The sequence below is a fragment of the Crinia signifera genome, chromosome 4, assembly GCF_055691185.1.
Source record: "Crinia signifera chromosome 4, ASM5569118v1, whole genome shotgun sequence".
NCBI classification, from domain to species: Eukaryota; Metazoa; Chordata; class Amphibia; order Anura; family Myobatrachidae; genus Crinia; species Crinia signifera.
The window spans coordinates 144,297,711-144,321,519 of NC_139220.1; the positions used below are offsets into that span (position 1 = coordinate 144,297,711).

Consider the following 23,809-nt stretch of genomic DNA (forward strand, 5'->3'; position numbering starts at 1 on the left):
CGTCAACTACTTTTGGGGGGACATTTCAATGTTCAGGGGTGTTTTTGGCCCATTTACTATTGTTCCTATGATAATTTGGCTAAATTGAGCCATTTCACATTGTTTCCTATGGGAAATCGAATCGTATCACATCGCATCGTATACCATCGTACATCATCGAGTACCGAATCCAATGCGATGCGATCCGATTTCATTACGGTGCCGTACGTAGAAAACCTGGGCGCCCAGATAGGAAACAAGTACCAAAAAATCACAGTAGCATAATTAAAACTGGATGATGCTACATTTTCCATTCCTGGCCCTCCAGAAAATTTTGCTTGAGACAACAGGTATGAAAAAAATAAAAATGTCAGATCTGAAAGTGTAAATTCTGAAAAGTGGATTACCTTGGCATAATAAATGTGCTTCATTTATTTTGGATACAAGTTATCATTCTTTATTCTTTAACTGGGGTTAAAATGCAGCTAATGAAAAATAAATAAATAAAACAAACAATCTTGTCAAGTAGTGCCTACACTGCCATATGTGTCCAAGCTAAACCAAAATGAGTAGCCTCATTTCCTTGGGCAGTATTCAATTGTTTCTGACTGAGCTTGCACCCGTGCATGCCTGCTGGAGGTATTCAATGGTTTCTGCTTGCTAACCATAGCGGTGTTACTGTATAAAAATTGCACCATGTATAAAACCATGTGCACAGGGAGGCAGATGTAAAATTTGCAGAGAGAATTTGATTTGAGTGGGGTTTTTCTTCAAAGTGAGATCTATATTAAAGTAAAAATAAAGCAGTCAGAATTTTCCCTCTACAGAAAGAAAATAACTCATCTAAATCTAATTCTCTCTGCACACGTTACATCTGCCCCACCTGCAGTGCACATGGTTTTGTCCATTTCAGAAGGAATGTACCTTTGTGAGTGAACCAGAATAAAGGCCAAAGTGACAATCTGTAATATATGCTCACAGGCAGAATCCAACAGCAAATCAGCTGAGACCATCATGAAGTCAGGACTGCCCTGGAAGCATTCCCCAGCCCCCTCCTTGTATAGACATCACCCACTCCTTTTGCTTTACAGTACTTTCATGGTCATGGGCAAAAGACGCACAGTCAGGTCAATGCAAAAACCTTTTTTCCTGTGCTGATACTGGTAGTTACTGTAAGTGATTGCGAGTGCCTCAGCACAACCATGGCACTAGCTGCAGAGTGTAGTAAAACTTCAGTTATGGTAAGACTTGCAAATGTAATAAACTACAGTATATCCGCCATAATATAACATGCCATACTATACTGTAAGCTTGAGATGGAAATAAAAAAGTACAGATGGAGCAGCTCTCATTTGAGCTGCTCCACCATCCACAGCCATTTGCCATCTCTGAAAGAAGAGGGCTCACACGCCCTGTTCTGTTGGAGCCTGCCACCACCCTCCATCAGCTTCCCACTGCTCCCACATCGCAGCCCCCCTAACCTAAATCGGAGGTGGGCAGGGAATCTGCTCCCCGTCGCCATGCTGACGCACGTATATCCTCGTCAGGTGAAGCGCCAGACCGCCACACACCCAGCCACCTTCATAAGGTTTTACTTAACAAGCTAAAGTAAGAGCCACACCGATTAAGTAGGTTGTATTGAATGAATTCAGATATTTTAAATTAGAAATGAAAAGGTTTATTTTTTTCTAAGGAACTAAATAAGAACTAAAGCAGTGAAACAAAAAATAGACCAGCCTTAAATGACATTGTAATAGACAAGTAACCTACAGACCATCTGGTCAAACATCTGAGCCAGGTTAAGGATCGTACTTTCTATTGATAAGTGTCACACTTTCGTATGCATTTTAAGACAGCAGCGTCTGTTCTGCTCACCTTCATTTCTCCTAGTGATAATGCTAGCTGGTGACAACAGGAAGGCTCTTTTGATACTCAATTCAGGGAAAGAGATACAGTATGTGGCCTCGGAAACAGTCTTTATACAATGTCATTGTGATTGCCTTCTATCATAAATTAGCAGACTGGAAAGTAACCCAGAAACAGTAGTTTTTTTTTTGCAATCCTACTTCAGTCATATACAGTACAGTACAGTACATACATAAGCAACAAGCAGCAGCTATAACATGTAACACCAGGACAGGGGGGATTCTGTGCCCTGGACTGGAAACTTAGTGTTATGGACCTACTGTACCAGATGGGTGTAAAAAAAAAAAACACCCCATCACCACTTTGCTTTAAGTCAGGGGTCTTCAACCCATGGCCCGCGGGCCACAAGTGGCCCGCTGAGTTGTTTTGACTGGCCCGCCTGTAAATGCCGTTTAAAAAAAAAAAACCCTGTAAGTGCCGTTTAAAAAAGCCAAAACCTTCCACGCTCATCCCTTTACATGGGGGACGCGGCAGAAGAGGACGTGCAGTGGCTGGGGTGGACGGGACATGCACATTGTGGATTTCCTGAAGCTGCGCACACGTCCCGCCCGTGCCCTTTCAGAGAAGACAACCGCCGCCGCGTGACAACCGGCTCCAGACCTCTGATGCTGCGCACCCGTCCCTGCCTGCCTCCTACTTATTGAAGACAGCCGCCACCGCCAGCAGGAGCAGCCCTCTGAAAGGGAAATACGGAGATTAAGGCAGGTTTCTTAAGGGGAGGGGTGAGGTGAACTGCCTGCCTGCAATGCGGTGCTGACTGGGGGGGTGAGATGGCTGCAATGCGGTGCTGACTGGGGGGGGTGACCTGGATGCAATGCTGTGCTGACTTCCGGGGGGTGGGGGGTAAGCTGGCTGCAATGTTGTGCTGAATATTGGGGGAGGGGAGCATCTGGCTGTGCAGTGCTAAATATGGGGGAGGGGGGCTGGCAGTGATGTGCTGATTATCAATGGGGGGGCTGTGCGGAGATGCCTATGTTTGGGGGGGAGGGAGCTCTGCTGTCTATCTATGAAGTGCTGTGCTTTATGGGGGCTGTGCTGGCTATCTAGAATTACCCCTTTCTGACCAGTGACACTACTGGTGGCATTTTATGAGGGACACTACTGGTGGCATTTTATGAGGGACACTACTGGTGGCATTTTATAAGGGACACTACTGGTGGCATTTTATGAGGCACTGCTGCGGGCATCATATGTATAAGCAGGAGTATTGGGGGCATTATAGTGCAATGGGCATCATGGTGTGTGGCATAATGTGGAATGGGCATTACGGTGTGTGGCACAATGCGTAATGGGCATTACAGATAAACAGTGTATATTGATTTAAGTAGCCTGTCATTGCTTGGGCTTGATTTGTGAGGAGTTCTAGGTCACTGTGTGGGCCTTCATGTTTATATGTTACTGTGCGGCCTTTAGCCAGCCAACTTAAGCGTGGAAGGACAACAACCATTCCTGCTGTAACCAATATCTGGTCATGCAGGTTGCAAAAGTGAAATGTCAGGTAATGGTTTTCCTGCTAGTTCACACGCTTATAATTAGACCACGCCCCTTAGAATTAGGCCACACCCCTTTTGGGGAGCGCGCGCCGTAGGCGCGCGCAATTTCTTCAATATAATATTATGTATGGGGGAGCTGCATTTTTTTTCTTTTTGCACTGGGACCCTAATTGTCTAGAAATAGTCCTGCTGCTGATTATATATTGGGGGCAGGTGTATGGCAGCTGTGCCAACTATGTATGCCAGGGCTGTGATGTCTATCTATGAAAGGCTGTGCTAAATACCACAGTAGAGATTAGTGGCCCTCGGGCTTCGTTGAATTTTTTAATGTGGCCCACACTGTCGGAAAGGTTGAAGACCCCTGCTTTAAGTCCATGTAGGGGTGACACCATGAGTTACCACAGTGGTTGACACCAACCGTAGTGATGCCTATGGGCAAGGGCGTAACTACCATAGGTGCAAGGGGCGCAGCTGTTAAGGAGGCCCATCTTAATTTAGAAGTATTATGTTTTACATACATTTATCATCATAAACTGCTAAATCGGGGGCCCTTAAAAACTTCTGCTATGGGGCCTACGAATATCTAGTTATGCCCTTGCCTGTAGGACAGTAAATGTTTGTGTGTAATCTGCCATCCTAGCTGGAACTGTGGAATACATGGTTAATACACATACATTTGTTTTACACTATACAATATTTTCCCCATTTTCAAGTTAATGTATAACATTTTGATTAGAGTGTCACCACATGTGTATACATTATATAGATAGTTAGATAGAACTGGCAATTCATTCATTGATAAAAAGGATTTACCCGGACAAATTAGCATGACACTCCCATCACACTTTACCGCAGTGGGATATTACTCAAATGTTTTCACGTACCCACAATACAGAGGGCACTTTTTTTCAGTATATTTATTGAATTTTCAAACATTACAAATGTGTAAACATCAACAAATCTTAAGGCCCACACACAATAGGTGACTTGAAAGGCTTTCAGCTCAAAGCCGCCCAGTGTGTATGCCCCGGCGATGATCAATGCTGCACGCTCCCGCATAATAGCCGGGAAAGCCATTCATCTGCTGGTAACACTAGCAGATGAGCGGCTTTGAGGATGACCCCCAGCCTGCTGTCGGCACCGGGCAGGGGCAGAGACGCTCAGTGTGTATGCACTGAGCGGTCCGTCCGTCCCCCCCCCCCCCCCCCAGTCCCCCCCCCCCCCCCCCCCCCCCCCAGTGATGAAAATGATCATCGCTGTCCATACACGATGGGCAAAATCCAAAAAGAGGTGTACAAGCCCTATGGGCTGTAATTAGGTATACAGCTACGAGGTAAATGACCTTTGCAGAGTAGAATAAGAGTGAGGATCCTCACATGTATTAAGTAGCAAGTAAACATACATACAAATGGATTGACTAAGGCAAAAAAGGTAGGAGGGTTCCGATAAATAGACCCTAGGCCATGCAGATGTAGCCAGCCACATCTTTGCAGGGGATGGCGATTCTATCGCCATCCCCTGCCGGCGGCCGGCTACCGCCCATTGCAACGCAGATTGGCGGGGGTCTCCGCCGCCTCCCCGCCCCCGAACTGGGCAGCGTCTCCCTGAAGCGGAGACCGGCAGGGAGACGCTGCCCAGCCGCCGTGTTACTGGGGCACGCGTGCGACGCATGCGCATTCCAGTCTCTATCGCAGACGCTCGCCAGTGAAAAGGATCTGGCGAGCGCCTGCCAAGGATTGCAGCGGCTCCATCTGTATAGTTCACATAGACATAACACTTGTAATTAAATTTAAAGAAGGATCAAAGGGGAGGGATAGGAAAAGAGAGGGGGAAGAGAAGAGGGGGGGGGGGTTGCTATCCCTTCATTGACACCAAATAATTATTTAACAGTGACCTCAAACAAGCAATGAGTGTTGTAGTAAGGCGTGTCAAGAAATCTTAAATGGTTAAAAAGGGATGTGACCTTGCTGTGCTCTCTGTCCCTAACATCCTGAAAAGGGATGTGACCTTGCTGTGCTCTCTGTCCCTAACATCCTGATTTACGATTCTGGACTACTCCTCTTTCTTGTGACTTAACATCCCTGGAACCTGTGGGCTGCAGGAGCCAACACCAGTTTGGTTGTGTCCGTTCTCCCGCGTGTCTGTGCTGGAGGTGCTGCTTGGGATACTTGGTGCCTGGTGATTCTGAGCTGCCGCTGCCTTGTGTGGCTTTTCCCAAGGCTGGATCTTGCCCCTGCATCCGGCTGGGTGTGCACTCTGCTGCCGGAAATCTAGCTGGGTGGTTGCAGGCAACCACTGCCACCACTGGGAATTTTGAGGTCTCTGGAGGGGCTTTATAAGCTGCAGATGTGAGCAGGGAGCCTGGGACTGCTCTCCACCTTGAGGAAAGGTACTGTACAGTGAGGCTTTGAGGGTTGACAATGTTCAAGCAGACACTAGTGTCACCCTGCAATCTGCATTGCTGGTTGGAGTTTCACACTCTCCCTATGTGTAGCTGGATGGTCTGATTTACTAATATATATATTGAATTGCTATATATGGGAGAGTGGTGTGCTTGAAGTACCACTTGCCATGCCTTGTGTGAGGTTACTTCACTGCAAAACTGTGTCCCTCTCCTGCCCCCAGAACAGTACCCAACTCCTGTTCTTTCCACTATTTTTTGCTGTAAAATACTGACCACTTTGCCTATCCGCACTGCATGGACTTATGGTTTATTCCATATCATTTACTCTTGAGTTGCTCTCTCCACCCCGCTTGGCTTTATATTTCTAGAATATCCTTCAGCATTAGGATGGGGGAAGTCACACCAATCAGCAGCGGCGGCCCGCTTCAAAATTTTCTCAGACACCCAATCCTAAACAGACCCCATCTGAGCAAAAAAACAATTCCCAGCCTTCCAATTTTCCGGAAATTTCTCCGGATAACAAGGCAAGTGAGACTAGACTCGTGGATCAAATTGAAAAGTGCAATCTGACCTACCCATTATTCAACACGATCTCCAGAAAGTCAGGGAAAAAGTCGGCAAGGTGGAAACCCACACTGCTGCGCTAGAGGATCGTCTCTCCCTTTTTTCTGCTAAAGTAACTACAATGGACGCCACCCTTACTGCTGCAAAGGGTGAGCTACTTGATAATGAGGGCCGCCTGTGACAGAACAATATCCGCCTGGTTGGGCTTCCTGATCTAGAAGAGGTGTTCAGAAAAGTGGGGAAAAGGCAAACACTCCAAATGTATCCACTGGAAAAGTACAATAGCTGTGGGAGACATTTGGAGCAGATGCCTTTGCATTTGGAGCACAGTGTTCCCTTCAGACCCCTGCCCCCTGATGCACCTCCTAGCACAACATTCTCAATCATTGTGACAGATATGCTATTCTGAAACTTGAGTGCACTAGGGGACCACTACTGGTTAATGGCTGGAAGATATCTATGTTTTCCGACTTAACCACGGAGATAAAAAAGAACCATACGCAATTTCGCCTGATCAAGTGTCGCCTGAGGGAACTGAACATTCCTTATGCTATGATGTTCCTGTCTAGGTTACATGTGGAAATTGTTGGTGAAGCCGTTTTTCCTACCCCCAAAGAGGTGGCCACGTGGCTGGATACTCACAGGCCAGCTAGACAGGCCCTGGTGGAAAACCCAGATGGGTAACCCTTTATACAGCCCTAAGGGACATGTGACCACCACTGTACTGTGGGGGTCATGATACGTTTGTTTGGGCGGAGAGCCTGGTCTTCTGTTGTCACTGTATTTTTTGTCGTCAGTGTGTTAAATTGTAATTAGCCTTCTTGTTAGGTACTGTAGTTTACTTTTAAGGGATTAAGTATGCCTCAGTTAGAGTTGGCATACAGGGTTTGTGATTTTTCTTTCTTGCTGTATTGTTGTGTACTCATGCTAAAGGTCATTTACATTGCTGGTTCTCTCCGAGCTTACTGCTGCTTTATTGTCACACAGATTTGTTGTTTGGTAGATTTTTCATGTCTAGGTCTCATGGGTCCCCTTACAGTTAATGTTTTGTCCTGGAATGTCTGAGGACTTAACAATAAGATCAAACGGGCACTAGTGTGTAGTCAGCGCAAATGTTATGGCTTGGATATTGTATGTTTGATGGAGAAAGATTTGGTGGGGGCTAAAATTCTATCTATGAAGAAACCCTGGGTTGGTTGGGCTTATCACTCTACATATACCTCAATGTCTAGGGGGGTATTTGTACCAATCAGCAAAACTGTACAGTTTAGGGTGTGCCAGGTGCAGATCCATCCTTGTGGGAGATACATGTATGTATTTCTACAGTGTACTATTCATTCTATGTCTATGGTGCTTCTGGCTGTTTATATACCTCCACCATACTCCAAAGATATCCCTATATAAAATGGCTGGCGTCCTTGCCCTTTTTCCAGATACGCATGCCATGTGCCTGGGGGACTTTAATCATGTCATGAACCCTAAATTAGACAGATTTAATATCTCACTGGGCCCTAGATGTACTGTGGGCCACTTCTTTGCATTAATGGAGGAGTTGGGTCTGGATGTGTGGAGACAAATATCCTCAGACAATATTCATGTATCTCCTCTGCTCACTCCATCTTCTCTAGGATAGACCTGGCCCTCATCTCCAGTGGATTGATTCCGAAAACCAGTTCTGTAGCGTATGAGACTAGGGGTATATAAGACCATTCTCTACTGATGTTGCAACTTGATATAGGGGGTCAGGAGGGCCAGACCTTCTGGAAACTGAACCCTTATGGGTTCAAGTTCAGAACTAGAATCTGCTTGGTAGGACTTCTTAGAGCTCAAAACAGGTACAGCCACTGACACGGTCCTGTGGGATACCTTTACAGCTTTTCTACAGGGTACCTTGATCGAGTGTAGCTGCTCTTAAATCCAACTACAAAGCACAGGAATCTGAGCTTGAAGTTTCATGTTGATCCTTCAAGCTAAATATTTAGATGATGGTTTAGATGACTCTAAATGAGTCTGGCTGCAGGCACAAACACAGTGTTTTATGGAGAAAGCGGAATATAGGCTCTTGTTCTCTAGACATTCCCAATATGCTCCAGGAGATAAACCGGTCAGCTACTTGGCGAGGCTGGCCAAAGCTGAAACTGCTGCCACTACTGTTGTTGAGATACTGGGCTCTAATGATGTTACACTAAAGCCCTGTACACATGCATCAATTTTTCCCAATCTTTGATTCGATTTTGCTTATAGAGGCAAAATAGAAATCGAATCCTAAATGAAAATCGAATGGTTTTTGTGTCACTTTCGATCTACATTTGATTCGATGCTCGCTCCCGTTTTTACAAAATCTAACAGAAAATTGGTTCTCCCAGCTCACCTCCCAAAATTCTCCCACCTCATGTTAAGGCTCCTGTCTCTTCCTCCTGGCAGCTGTTCTCTTCCTCTCTGGTCCATTGCAATGGTTGAGGGCTCAGTTCCACACATACAGTAAATGTGGTATAAGAAGCTGGTACACGAGGCATGTGCAGCGCAGAGCAGCTCTGCTCTGTCCACTAAACTGCATGGTGTGGTGGCAGCTCTATTAATATTCTATACCAGTGCTATTGTTGTCATAATTTAAGGCACTTGCCAAGAGGAGGGGGATTGCCGGGTAACCAGAAACCACCCTGCGTTTGCCTATGACACTCGGTGACATTTGAAACCAGTTGTTCTCAACCTCAGTCCTCAAGCACCCCCAACAGTTGATGTTTTGCAGGTCCCCAGAATCACAGGTGAAATAATAAGATCCACCTGAGATCTTTAAAAATGTGTCAGTGAATATTGAGTGCATCTGTCAGGTGAACTGGAAAACGTGAATTGTTGGGGGCACTTGAGAATAGAGGTTGAGAACCACCATTTTAAACTATATGTACGATAACGACCAAAGACATTTCCATGTTTATCGTCCAGTGTGCAAGCACTATAGGACCGATTCAGACCCATTTGCAGTTGCACAGGCAAGGCTGCCCTTTATGTCAGGCCTCGCCCCATGATGTGTCCGCAAAAATTTGCATGCACATCGTGAAAGTGCGAGTGCTTTGCTACATAGCAAAGCGTTCGCACATTACTGGTCCTTTTTCATCTATACATGCAGCTCAATTTCGACAATGTTGCTGACAACAGCATACTACTGTATGTGGCCACTGACTCGCTCAGTGTGTAGGCACAATATAGTTTGCCCGAGAGTTACAGCGAGTTCAAGGGAAATCTTGAGAGAAATCATATCTGTTGCAGCATCGTCTAATGAGTACCCGGCTTTAAATTTAATGGAAGGTGGACTGCATGAAGAACAATGGAGGTGGAGACTAATAATAATGTAGGGTAGCATCAGACTTTTGCTCTGTGAAAAGATCAGTGAAGTTGACAGTTATACTTTTAAGGCTTTTAGGATGCTCATTGAGCTTTGTTTGTGTAAAGGTGCCCATACACGGTCTGTTTAACGGATCCGTTCGGCACTTAATTACCACGCATCGCATCGGATCATATCCCTAGTGCATGCAGTGTGCATGCACTGTGATCCGATGCGATGTGTACCTAGTACAAAAAGTATGTGCAGCACATACTTTTTGTACCATACGATGAGATGCGCGGGATCGCGCATCTCATAGTACAGAACGGACGGTCCGGGAACGGACCGTCTATGGGCACCATTAGATTAACCTTTTGTACCTCACAAAAGGGCCTGATTCAGACACCTGAGCGCTAAAGAGGATAAAACCTCTGCTCATACAGAAAGAGTAACGGCCCTTTACAAATCCTTATGCAGTTCATGGATACATCAAAATGATTTTGCAGTCTATACAACTGTGAGTAGGTCTGAGGCTTCCACTAATCTGCGAGGCATGGTGCAAGTGGTCATTGTCAACATCAAACTCTCCTCAAAAACATTTAGGCATGTCTGCATTTTTTCCAGACACACCAAGAAAACGCTAGGTTTCCACCCCTAAACCCTAGCTTCCTCTCAGTCAAATATTGAGGGGATTCCGTTTATCAGGCCCAATGTAACAAAATGCATTAACAAAATTACAGCAAACAAGTAAAATAAACAACTTACCAAACAAACGTTGGTGAAACAGGAACTTTCCAGCCACAAGCCCTACTATGATGGCGACAAGCCAAAGGATGACTTTTAAAAAGTTCCATGCTCCTCCCGGGTATTTAGTCATTATAAATGAAAAACAGTTTCCAACAACTATGACATTGGCTTCTGTCTGGCTATGAGAAACTGGATCCTCGGCAAATATTAAAAAATTAAAGAATGTCACCAAGTAAGCGATAACTATACGTGACCATGGGTGCTGGAAATAATAACGGAAATCTTTATCCATCCTTGTAATACTCTGGAATATCCTAAAACAAATATGAAAATAATTTTAGTGTATATTCATTTCACATATCAGAGGGCAACTTAGCATACATGTTGGAAGGAAGCGATACAGAACTACAGTATATTGCATGTGTCCTATTTGAGGAAACAGCTACATGGATGACTTCACTACAGGCACCAAAAATAGATTGTAATCTCTTCAGGGAATTACCTGTTCTCATAAACGTAATGTGATCCTGACGCTAGCAAAGGTTATATATATACACAAAAAAGAAAAAAACCTTCACATTCGGTGTTGAAAAATCTTTAGTTCAAAACAATTACCGATCAGCAGCTAATACTATGGTAAGCCTGCATTACTCCCAACCATAAATAATAAATATACAAAACCAAAATGGTGAAGGCTGCCAAAATCTCTGTGGGTTCGAATAGCCAGTGGGAGTTTCTAGCACAGTACACAATACTAGTTTTAAGCTACGTATGTATTAAAAAATTTTTTACAGTACATTTCACTGGCTTTATAACCCCATAAAAATAGTTTTTTGTTTGATACCCAATTAAAATGTTAGTTCAGGGGGTAATTCAGACCGGATCACTGCTGGGCGAAGTAGAAGCGGCCGGTGAACAGATAGATGCCACCCCACTATAGTGAAATCCCACCTCTGTGCGAATAGATGTCTACAGCTGCAAAGACTTTGCAACCAAGCGAAATTAACAAAATCCTTGGATAGAAGCTCACCATCGAATGATTTGTCCCACTGGCTGCGTAGCCCTGGAATTCCTCAGCGGCTGTACAGAATACAGGCATATCTGGACTGGAGCTGACATCACACATCCTCCCCTAAATCGCTTGGGCACACCTCTATTCCCTGGCACTCCCAGCAGGTTTATTGGCATCTCTAGCTTTTTTCTTAACAATCCAAAGAAACGTTACCATCTCCAGATGTCTACTTCGTGTCAATCACCTTGTGAACGGCTAGTGTAAAAAAGTAGCATGATTTGGACTCATATGCAGTTAGTCGATAGCGGCCGCTGTGCAAATTGGCTGAGCTGCGTACAGGTCTGAATTACCCCCTCAGAGCTTTGTATTACATAAGATACTGAGAAAGGCAAACCAAGCCTCCTTTAATATTATTAGCTCATGAAGGTACATATACTTTCCAATATGTCAAAACAGTAGGACACAGGAGTATGCTTAAAAAGATGAAAATATTTACTCATGCGGCCTTACAATCCTCCAGGGCAAGCAAACAAAAATGGTTGCCTTGGAGAAACAAAATTGAAGGGAGAGGAAGAAAAGAACTCTAGATAACAAAAAGGTAGCAACCCTGGTAACACTCACACATGCTGTTATGCTAAAAAACAAAACTACAATGAATGAAGGGCCGCAAATGCCACATTGTAAACCTTTCGATTGAGCTCTTAATTAAGCAAATAATTCAGAACTAATCATTATTGACTAAATAATACAGAACATCTAGTAAAAAAATAGGATTTTGGTACTTACCGGTAAATCCATTTCTCTGAATCCGCAGGGGCCACTGGAGTACAATACAATGGGGTATAGAGGTGTGGCTAGTGGGAGCTGGGCACTTCTAAATTAAAGAATGTGAGCTTCCTCCCGCCTCTACTACCCACAATCCCCCAGTTAGGAAAATGTAGACCGAGGAGATGGGAAGTGAGAGGAACTAGAAATTCGTACATGTCAATGGCAAAAATACTGACAGGTGACGAAGAGCAGGGAGGTCGTCCAGTGGCCCCTGCGGATTCAGAGAAATGGATTTACCGGTAAGTACCAAAATCCTATTTTCTCTTTCATCCAGCAGGGGCCACTGGAGTACAATACAATGGGGAGGTTCCAAAGATATCCCCTTGGGAGGGACAGCTCTGAGCAGCCTGCAAAATAAAACTGCCAAATTAAACAGCCAAAGGATCCAAATAGTTGAACCTTTTCTAACTGTACAAACATGTAAAATTAGGACCAAATTGCCATATGGCAAAGCCGCAAAAAGGAAAAAGGAAGCACGTATTGCTGCCTATGATGATCCTACAGATCAAGAGCAATAGACAGAACCGGAAAGAGGCATTGTATATACAGTAAGCATTGATATAAACCTGCTGTAGGCAAGCTAAAGCCACCCTGCCAAAGTCTGTCTGGAAGATGGCCAACCATGATATTCTGAATCACAAGGAGGCAAACCGTCTAATATAAAGATGACTGTGTATGCACAGAAACCTGAATGCATGGACAGCCTTCAGTGTAGAAGTACTGCCAGAAGTATTCAACAATGAAGGAATCAGAACTGGCTGATTGTCATGAAATGTCAAGACTTCTTTAGAGAGAAAGGGTGCCTGAATATGTAGTTCGGCTTGAAGGTCAAGATCATCACATACAGAACTGTACAGGACAGAGCTCCCAGTTCTAAAACACGCAAAGCTGAGGCCATGGCTAGGAGTATCATCACACTCCAAGAGAAGTATTTCCAGTCAACCCCCTGTTGATTGTAAGTGAGAAAACCAGTTTAAGATTCCCTGGAACAGAAAAAAGGAATGAACGGAGGATGAACTAGACTGACTTCCAATAGAAAAGACTGCAGTCTTAGCAACAGGGCCAGTCTTTGCTGGATCAAATGCAGACAAGTGAAATCCTTACAGGAAATGCTTCCAGAGCAAGACCCACTTCGAAACCTGCATGCTACAGCAAAAGGCAAGATAAGGAAACCTAGCAAGGAAAAATCTTTTATCCCAATCCCATGTCCCATAGGAATTCCAAATCCGATGGTACTGGTCAGCCGAAATTGTGTATCTAGTACTCAACTTTATGAGGATGACAGAATCCGGAAGTCATCTCCTAAATAGGGCAGCGGTTATAACAGAATCTGCTGCAAATTATGGACCCCTATAAAGAGAGTCTGAACCTAGAGACAGAGGACATGGACCTTCTGCCAACGCTAGTGCAGGCTTGAGAACCAGCTACTCCACAGCAAAAGTGGAGTCACTAGAATTATCAAACTGATTCTCCTTTTCTCCACTTGAGAAACAAACTAAGGAGTGGAAGGGAAGGAAAGAGATATTTTATCCTAGTTAGTCAGGGAAACGCATGAGCTTCCCCAACTGCTGCTGGATCCCCCAGTCTGGACACCTGCCTCATCCGATGATGAATGTGCCATGACACCAGGAGATTTACCCCATGGGGCAGAGGACACACTCTGTAATGAACTGACTTCCTGTTGCATGAGTCCTCTATTTTATATACATGACCACCGACGCACTGTAGGACCTGACCTGGACCTGGTGATCATCTAGCCCATGCTATTAAAGATAGCATGAATCTCAACACATGTTGGAAGTAGACTTTAGGAAATAGACTACTCATCCTAAAGTAGAAGGACTGGTGCACCACAGCCCTGAATCTGTGGCCCAGATAATCCCATTATATCGTGCCATTCCCCTGTAATGGAGACTGACCGTCGGGATAGATGATTCCGTGGACATGGTCTGGAGTGAACAGAGCCCAGTTGTTTTGCCTGAATGCTACTACAATGTTCCCAAAAGGCATTCACACCATGGAAAAATTGAGCCCAGGCTGCTGAATATTGGCTCAGTCCCCTTCACTACGTGGCCATGGCCGCTAGTCACCTATGGATACATAAATGCATTAACATCCTTGTTAGCCTCAGAACCTGTAGAAGCAGGTACCGAATCTCCCGGACCACAACTTCCTGAAGAAGGAATATCCTCCTTTCCCCACAAAAAATTGGGTGTTGGCAGAAGAGAAGACTATTCAAAGAGTAGTAGTCTGAATGTTACACATTAACTATGCTGTGAACGAGAAAGGAACCCTGGCGATCCCCTTGCATTTTAGGAGCGCAGTAACACCAATAGTACTCTTGAAAAGCATCCTGGATTTGAAACAAGTCAAATGTCAGAACCGATAATTAGAAAGGAACTTGAAGGATTACAACCTGTAGTAATCTGTGAGGTTCCTTACTGGAAGCATAATGACAGGCGTCCTTGATATCCAGGACCACTAAGTATTATGAAAAGAAAAACCATGCTGCCCTAGGTGGCATCTGATCTCGTAACCTCAGCATTGAGTAATTGATACTTATAGCGAACAATCGGGCGCAATTTACTTATTTAGTATAGAGTGTTGTGGGGACTTGTAACCTTACCTTGTCCCCTCTACTTTGTATAAACAACACTCTAGAGCTTCCAATTATGAATGCTTGTAACAGATACTGTCTGTTTACAGAGAGGACATCACTGAGTGAATGGACTCCAAGTGGACCCGGTGGTACAAGACCTAATAATTGAGGAACTTTACGTTTCGAATAAGGTCCAGTCTGGGGCCCATGGAAAAGTCATAAAACCAATTGCTCTGTGGTGAACCGGCACTGGTACCACCACCTGAGACCAGCAGTGAATAATTGTTTTTGGTGACATAAAGGAAGAATGTCAAACCCTGACGGAGCTAAAAAGTATGCCTGAGGTATCCTAGTGAAGATGGAAATACAGCAAGCAGACACTGCCTGCCGAGCTCCCGGACTGGACGGAACCCCCTCATGCCCTATCTCTAAGAGACTGGACTCCAGATAGCGCTTTTAAAGACTATCATGGCCTCCCCTGAAATGAAGCCGATTACTTGGTGTGTTTGGCAAGTATAGAGAGGTCCTGTGCATCCCGCGGTTAAGTGGTATATAAGAACTTGAGAGCCCAGTCAAGTTCACAGTTTGAGGGCTCCTTTAGAGAATGAGCACTAAGGGACTACAAGTAGTAATGTTCCTGACCGGGATCCAACCACTAGGAACTGCAAAAGGCATGCTGTGGTCTTAACCACTAGGCCAATAGGGCTACTGTTCTATAGTAGGTGCAAACTGTTCTAGATCTAAGTAAGAGAAAAAAAGGGATTTTTGTAAGAACTTACCGTTCGAATCCCTTTCTCTGATATGGTCCTGGTGACACAGCTCAACACTGGGATGTAGGAGGGTCCGAAGGAGCCAGGCACCTATCCTAAAGTTTTAGAGGGTAGGCTCCTCCCCTACTGCATCCCTGGACTCTTCAGTTCAATCTTTCAAAGCCACTGGAATACATAACTCAGTACAAACGCCTGCACATATTATATGCACATTTTATAACAGAAAACTGTTAACTTTTAACCATTTTAACATGAACATCATGAAACTTCTGGCATACTTACTGAGCGTAAGGGAGGGATCGCTGTGTCACCAGGACCATATCAGAGAAAGGGATTCGAACGGTAAGTTCTTACAAAAATCCCTTTTTCTCTTTCAATGGTCCTGGTGACACAGCTCAACACTGGGACGTTCCAGAGCCGGTCCTTTGGGAGGGTACGCTCAGGTCTGCAGCTCTCAGCACTGCTCGCCCGAATGATGCGTCCTCCGACGCGAACTCATGGAATCTATAGAATTTGGCAAATGTGTGAACAGATGACCAAGTGGCAGCTCTGCAAACCTGCTCAGCTGTGGCCCCATGTCGAACCGCCCAAGAGGTGGCAACTGACCTGGTGGTATGCGCATTTATTTTGGCCGGTACTGGTCTACCCACTTTGGTGTATGCAAAGGCTATCACAGACCGCAACCACCTAGCAATAGTCTGCTTAGATGCAGGCCAACCAATTTTGTGTACGTCGTACAATACCAACAATGTGTCAGTCTTCCTGACACTCTTCACTCTGTCCACATATATGCGTAAGGCACGCACAACATCCAAAGTTCTCAACTTGTCCCTTTTCTTAGAACCCTCTGGGGGTTGAAACACAGGTAGAACTATCTCCTGATTTAAATGGAAGGTAGATACCACCTTCGGTAAAAACTGAGGCACTGTTCTTAAAACAGCCCTGTCATCATGAAAAATTAAGAAGGGAGATTTACATGACAAAGCTCCCAATTCTGAAACTCTTTTAGCAGATGCTACTGCTAACAAAAACACTAGCTTCCACGTGAGAAACTTAAAGTCAGCCGACCTTAAAGGTTCAAAAGGTGCCTTTTGAAGGCATTCCAAAACCAGTGATAGATCCCAAGGAGCTACTGGCTGCTTGTATGGAGGTTTCAACCTGGATACTCCTTGTAAAAAGGTTTGAATTTCCGGCAAAATGGCTATCTTTTTCTGGAAATAGATGGACAAGGCCGAAATCTGTACCTTCAGTGACTGAAGGCTTAGGCCCGATGAAAAACCATCTTGTAAAAATTCCATCATTCTTGATAGCTTAAAATGAGATGTATGAGCCTTTCTTCTCTCACACCATCGAATGTAAGTCTTCCAGACTCTATAATAATTTGCCGAAGATACAGCTTTTCTGGCTTTTATCATCGTCTGTACTACTGCCTCAGAAAACCCTTTTCTTTTCAAAATGGTGGTTTCAATAGCCAGGCCGTCAAAATCAATCGATCTGAATCCAGGTGATTGAACGGGCCTTGTCTTAGAAGGTCTGGTCTCAGAGGTAGACGCCATGAGTCCGCAGACAACCTCTGAAGCCTCGAGTACCAGGATCTCCTTGGCCAATCTGGGGCCACTAAGATCACTGGAACCTTCTGCCCCTGTATTTTCTTCAGAAGTCTCGGTAACATTGGTACTGGTGGGAATGCATAAAGGAGATCTCCCTGCCAGTGAATAGTCATGGCATCCACTGCCTCCGCTAGTGGATCCCTTGTTCTGGCATAGAACCTGGGCACTTGACGGTTGATCCTGGATGCCATCAGGTCCACATCCGGACTTCCCCACATCGAAGTGATTTGTTGAAACACCTGAGGGTGTAAGCTCCATTCCCCTTCCTTGAGCTCCTCCCTGCTCAGGAAGTCGGCTTCTATATTCTCTATTCCTGGGATGAATATAGCCGATACAGCTGGAACATTCTGTTCCGCCCATAGGAAGATTCTGGATACCTCCCACATGGCCAATCTGCTGCGTGTACCTCCCTGGTGATTCAGATACGCCACAGCTGTGGCATTGTCGGTCTGAATCCTCAAAGGGAGGTTCTGTAACCTGTCTCCCGCCAAGGAAATCACTTTCCAGACAGCTCTCAGCTCCAAGATGTTGATTGGTAACGCTGATTCCTCTGCCGTCCACAGGCCCTGAAGCCTGAGATCCAGGGCTATTGCCCCCCAGCCCCTGAGACTGGCGTCGGTAGTTACCATCAACCAGTCCCAGGTCTTTAATGACCGACCCCACTGAAGGGAATCTGCTTCTGACCACCATTTCAAGGATTCTCGGGTGTCCGAAGACAGCACTATCATCTCGGATTTCATGGTCAAAGTGTTTCCTGACCAGGCTGACAAAATGTTCCATTGGAACCTCCGAGAGTGGAACCTGGCAAATTGAAGCGTCTCGAATGACGCCACCATCTTCCCCAGGAGCTTGAGGCACCTCCATACTGAAATGCTCTGAGCCCTGAGAATCTCCTGGACTAGGGTGACCAGATCCCTGGCCTTTACCTCCGGGAGGAATACCCGATGAAGATGGGTGTCCAGTATGACTCCCAAGAATTGGAGCCTTTGTGACGGTACCAACTGAGATTTTTGCAAATTTAAAATCCAGCCGTGAGCCTGCAAAAAACTGATGGCCTCTGCCAAGTGACTCTGCAGCATGGCTGCTGACTCTGCTTTGAACAGGAGATCGTCCAAATAGGGTATTACTGTGATTCCCCTGAGCCTCAGCACCGCCGCCATTACTGACATTATCTTTGTGAATACCCTTGGCGCGGTTGCTAGCCCAAAGGGTAACGCCCGGAATTGTAAATGCAGGTCTCCTATGGCAAACCTCAACAAGGTCTGATGCTCCGGGTGTATAGGAACGTGCAAATATGCGTCCTGGACATCCATGGACGCCAAAAATTCTCCCTGGTCCAGACTCAGGAGTACTGACCGTAGAGACTCCATTTTGAAATGGTCTACCCATAAATGAACATTTAGAGACTTCAAATTTAGTATTGGTCTGAAAGACCCGTCTGGTTTGGGCACCAGGAACAGCGTGGAGTAAAAGCCTTTCTTCCACTCTGACTTGGGGACTAGTGTAACCACCCCTTTTTCCAACAGGGAGTGCGCTGCTCTCACAAGAGCTGTACGCAGCCGTGCTTCCTTTGGTAAGGATGTGGGAATGAACCTCTTCGGAGGTGGCCCTCTGAAAGGGATTTTGTAACCCTGTGTTATGATGTCTAGCACCCAGGCATCCTGGCCTAGAGAAGCCCAAGCGTCCCTGAAGTGTGTGAGACGCCCGCCCACTTTTGTCACTGTCGGGCAAAGCCCCTGACAGTCATGCAGAGGGTTTATCCTCTCCTTTATTGGCAGGCTTCTTGTGAAAAGAGCCAAATTTTGACTTTTGTGTCTTGCCTCTAGAGGGCTGAAACCTTCCCCTGAAAGACTGTCCTCGAAAGGACGCACCACCTCTAGGGGAGGGCCGAAAGGACGGCTTAAAAGCAGAAAATCTGGATGTCTGCTTTGCTGAGGAGGCCGGCAGGAATGTACTTTTGCCGCCTGTGGCCTGTTTTATAATCTCCTCTAATTCGGTACCAAAGAGTACCTTTCCTTTGAAGGCTAATGTTTCCAGAGCCTTCTTGGACTCATTGTCTGCTTCCCAGGCTTTAAGCCAAAGCACTCTCCTGGCATTAATGGAGACTGTGGACACTCTGGTTGCCATTTTAATAGCTTCCTCCTCTGCTTCAACTGCATATTCTGCTGCTGCTTTAATCTTTTCTGCAAGCAGTAATGCACCCGGGTCAGCCTGCAGCATGGTGCATAATTCACCAGCCCACTCTATCATGGCCTTAGAAACCCAGGCTGAAGCAATAAGGGGTCGTAAGGTAAACCCCACCCCTTCAAAGATAGCCTTGAGGTTTCCCTCCAGCTTTTTATCCACAGAATCTTTAAAAGCTGCACCGCCTTGTACTGGTAATACAGTAGCCTTGGACAAACGTGCCACTGAAGCGTCCACAACTGGGACCCTTTCCCAGAGCTCCGCATGAGACTCTGGCATGGGGTACAGATTAAGGAATCGTTTTGGCATCTGAAGCCTCTTATCAGGAGTTTTCCAAGCCCCTTCTAACAATTCCTGTAACCCCTCATCTGAAGGAAAAGTTACAGCCTCCTTCCGCTGTCGCTTAAAAACACCTTTAACAGGAGTCTTATCCTCCACAGTCAGCTTTAAAGCCTGCTTCACAGCTACAATGAGATCCTCTATACCAGCAGCAGAGTTCTCTTCCAAATCATCACCCTGATCCCAGGGGATGTCAGTATACTCTCCTTCCTCTTCATCTACCACAGTAGTTAAAGCATAAGACCTTCTAGGGGTCCCTGCCACATCATCCATTTTGTCCAGCATTTCACTGAACCTGTTAATGCCTTTTGCAGTATCCTGCATCACCTGGATAAGTGCAGGATCTGCCTGGGTAAGAGGCAAGGAGCCAGACGACTGCTGAGATGATGGCATAGGTCTCTGTGATTCTACCAGCCCATCACTCTGCCTGTCCAAAAGCTGCACCAAAGCGTTTACTGACCTGCCTAGGGCCCTGGCCCACGCAGGTTCCATATGCTCTGCCCTATGGGGATCACTGCCCATGGGTCTCACATCAGCGCAAGTAATACATAAGCCCCCCTTGGCCATCTGCTCAGGGACAAATTTTTGTGTGCAAACATTGCACGCGCTCAGTGCATTAAGGGCTCCCTCCCCCAAAACCACAGCCTGATGCTCAGACATGATGCAAGTGATAAATGTATATCTATCAGTATACACAGTGCAAACAATGTACAAGCGTTTATACAGAGCAATGCACCCAGTCACTTATCTGTCTGTTGGTTTCAACTGCGGGGAAGCGATGCCCAGGAAATCCAAGTCACTCTGCCAGGATCAGTAAGCCAGCTCAGCTCCGCTGCAAGCGTTCTGAAAGGCGCCAAAGTCAGAGTGAAGGAAGAGACCACAGGTCCCTGCTGCTGCGGGGTCCGTGACCTTTTGGCGCCAACCACCCCCAGCAAGCCGCTCCTTAGGTAGGATTTCCTAGTTCCAGTGTCTCCCCCTCAAATGGGGATCACTTGGAACATGCCTGTCACAACGCTGCTGTCCTCTCATCTAGGAGCTCAGCGTGTAAGCTCCGCATAAAATGGCCGCCGCCATCACGGAGCGCCTGTCCCCCATGATCCCCACCTAAACGTGGAGCCGGTTTCAGGGTACTCCGGAGCCCAGGCAGCCTTTTAGAAAAGGCTATAAGCGCTGCACAGGGAGACCAGACAGTGTCTCCCCTGTGCACAGTGAGCTGACAGGACGCGCTTCTGTCAGCTCCTGCTGCGCAAGCAGTGTGAGGATTCACTATGAGAATCCTCACACTGTGCCTACCTAGCTAGGGTAAAAGTTAATAAAATAATAAAAATCCCCTAACTACTCTAATTCTTCGGCTGCTCCTGCAGCCCTTTAGAATAGCACCCACTCCAGTGGGCACCTAACACGAACTGAAGAGTCCAGGGATGCAGTAGGGGAGGAGCCTACCCTCTAAAACTTTAGGATAGGTGCCTGGCTCCTTCGGACCCTCCTACATCCCAGTGTTGAGCTGTGTCACCAGGACCATTGAAAGAGAAACACTACCACTGTCATGTGTTGTTTCCCCATAAGTCGAACTCCTGTGGTCAGAAGATGTTTCTTACGGCCAATTCAAAACCTGCCGGACGGAAGGCTTAGGGCTGTATGTGTAAGAACCGTAATCCCAGGGATCTGAACTACAGTCTTCATCAGCATTGATATTCATATGGCATGGCTATTTAAAGTAGTTCTGAAGAGAGACGTGATGCCCCTGCAGGATAAGATCTACCGCTCCTGGTAACCTCCAACCCTGCCCAGTGTCAAGATAAGAGATTGGGCAGTGGAGAATGGATTTATCCAGTGTGGTGTGACTGTAAATTCGGATCTGGGCATTAACCCATCTAGAGGGCGAATACACCATTGCCGCTGTAAGCCCAATAGCTTTACCAGTAGGTTACAGTGGCTTTTCTAGTCACCCAGAGCCAACACACAAGCATGGGGGAGAACATACAAACCCCGCACAGCCAGAGCCACGGTGAGAACCGAACCCATGTGCTGTGATGCAGCAATGCTAACCATCACACCATCCGTGCTGTTCCTGCTAAAGGCTTACCCTATGGTGTATTAGTTTGAACAAGACACACACAGGGTGGACCTGCCTTCAGGCTAATATATGTTGCTGTAGCCTGAACCTGGGATAGCTTGTGAGAAGCTAAAGCGGAAATCTTTAATGTTCCACACCCTCATACAGTCACAGAACTGTAAAGGCAGTGCAAAGTGAAAGCACTTTCCTGTGACCCTGTGTTAACTGGCTCTGGTTCAGTATGACAGGGAGGGGCCAGAGACCAAATTATACACTTCTACACAACAGTGTGTTTGTACTGTACATGTGAGTTACAACCATACATAGCCTGTACACATATCATTAAGCCTGGCAACACTTGTAATTAATCTCCGGTGGACAAACATTGAGCCTTCTGCTCTGTCCCAGGAGACAGACAGTGTGATAGCTGCAGGGAATATAATCACCCTGCTGTAACTGGAGCTAGCCGGCGCCCAGGCTCTTGCAGAAACTACTTTCTTGCAGAAGCTCCTCCTGCCTCCTCCCCGACCGCGGCTCTGAGTCCCCAAAATGGCTGCCCGCTAAGCAGACATCCGCCTCCGACAGAACCCAGCGGCAGCGCACTATAAAGCCATCCAGCCTGGCAACCCACCGCCTGTGCCTGTAATGCTATACAGAGCACCCGGCGGCGGACGCGCCGCCTGCATAAGCAGCTGGCCCGCCTCTCGCAGTATCATGGCGGGCGGTGCTGCGATAGGAGGGAGAGACCCAGGACACGGACGGGAGGGAGGGAGAAGGAGAATACATTGTACTCACAGTTAGAAGTCTTCTTCTGTATGGCGGGTATGACAGCCCCTTTTGGTGAGGGTCTGCAGGTACCCGGGAGTCCTCTGTATGGCGGGTATGACAGCCCCTTTGATGAGGGTCTTCAGGTACCCGGGAGTCCTCTGTATGGCGGGTATGACAGCCCCTTTGGTGAGGGTCTGCAGGTACCCGGGAGTCCTCTGTATGGCGGGTATGACAGCCCCTTTGGTGAGGGTCTGCAGGTACCCGGGAGTCCTCTGTATGGCGGGTATGACAGCCCCTTTGGTGAGGGTCTGCAGGTACCCGGGAGTCCTCTGTACGGCGGGTATGACAGCCCCTTTGGTGAGGGTCTGCAGGTACCCGGGAGTCCTCTGTATGGCGGGTATGACAGCCCCTTTGGTGAGGGTCTGCAGGTACCCAGGAGTCTCAGTTTAGAGTGGGTATGACAGCCCCTTTGGTGAGGGTCTGCAGGTACCCGGGAGACATCCAGTGTGCTCCCAACCAGGTGTCACATAGTGGGTATGACAGCCCCCTTGGTGAGGGGCTGCAGGAACCCTGAAGTCAGGGCAGGTACTTTTAATGGAAGTACATTATGAAGAGTTTTGTGGACACCAAAAACCCGGACCCCTACTCTTGAGTGAGTGGGGAAGGGATATTAAAAGAAAGTTAAATAAAAATCAAAGAAAAGAAAAAAGAAATCCTAAGGAAAGCTGGAGCAAAGTCCAGCATGACCAGCTCCCTAGGGCACATTTTTCTAACTGGGGGATTGTGGGTAGTAGAGGCGGGAGGAAGCTCATATTCTTTAATTTAGAAGTGCCCAGCTCCCACTAGCCACACCTCTATACCCCATTGTATTGTACTCCAGTGGCCCATGCTGGATGAAAGAGAAATATATATATATCAACATCATATAGGTTATGTGTTTATTTTCATCATTTTACGGTTTTGCAGTAAATTTTAACATTTTTATAACTTTGTAATTTAGCTGGTAAGAGGTATATTTAAATAAAGCAATTTGGTCTAGTAAGGGATTTGTTACAATAAACCTAGGGCCAGCCGCTCTCCCTTTGGTTGTGAACCGGATGGTATCTTGCCTTTTCAATAGTAGGATACAGTGCTGGGACACCATAATCATGTGACCCCATACCTGTCCTTTGCCAATATCGGAGGGGCAGTAGACGAAGCTCAGACTG

The 23,809-nt window shown here is 46.4% G+C and overlaps 1 protein-coding gene across 1 annotated transcript in view; it reads right to left on the minus strand.

Annotated features, from left to right (window-relative positions):
• Positions 1 to 23,809, minus strand: part of TMEM117 (transmembrane protein 117) — a 336,233-nt gene that overhangs the window by 262,219 nt on the left and 50,205 nt on the right. The window contains exon 2 of the mRNA XM_083182660.1: positions 10,454 to 10,749. Coding sequence (XP_083038786.1) covers positions 10,454 to 10,727 — 274 coding nt within the window. The 5' untranslated portion in view covers positions 10,728 to 10,749. The remainder of the gene's footprint in view (positions 1 to 10,453; positions 10,750 to 23,809) is intronic.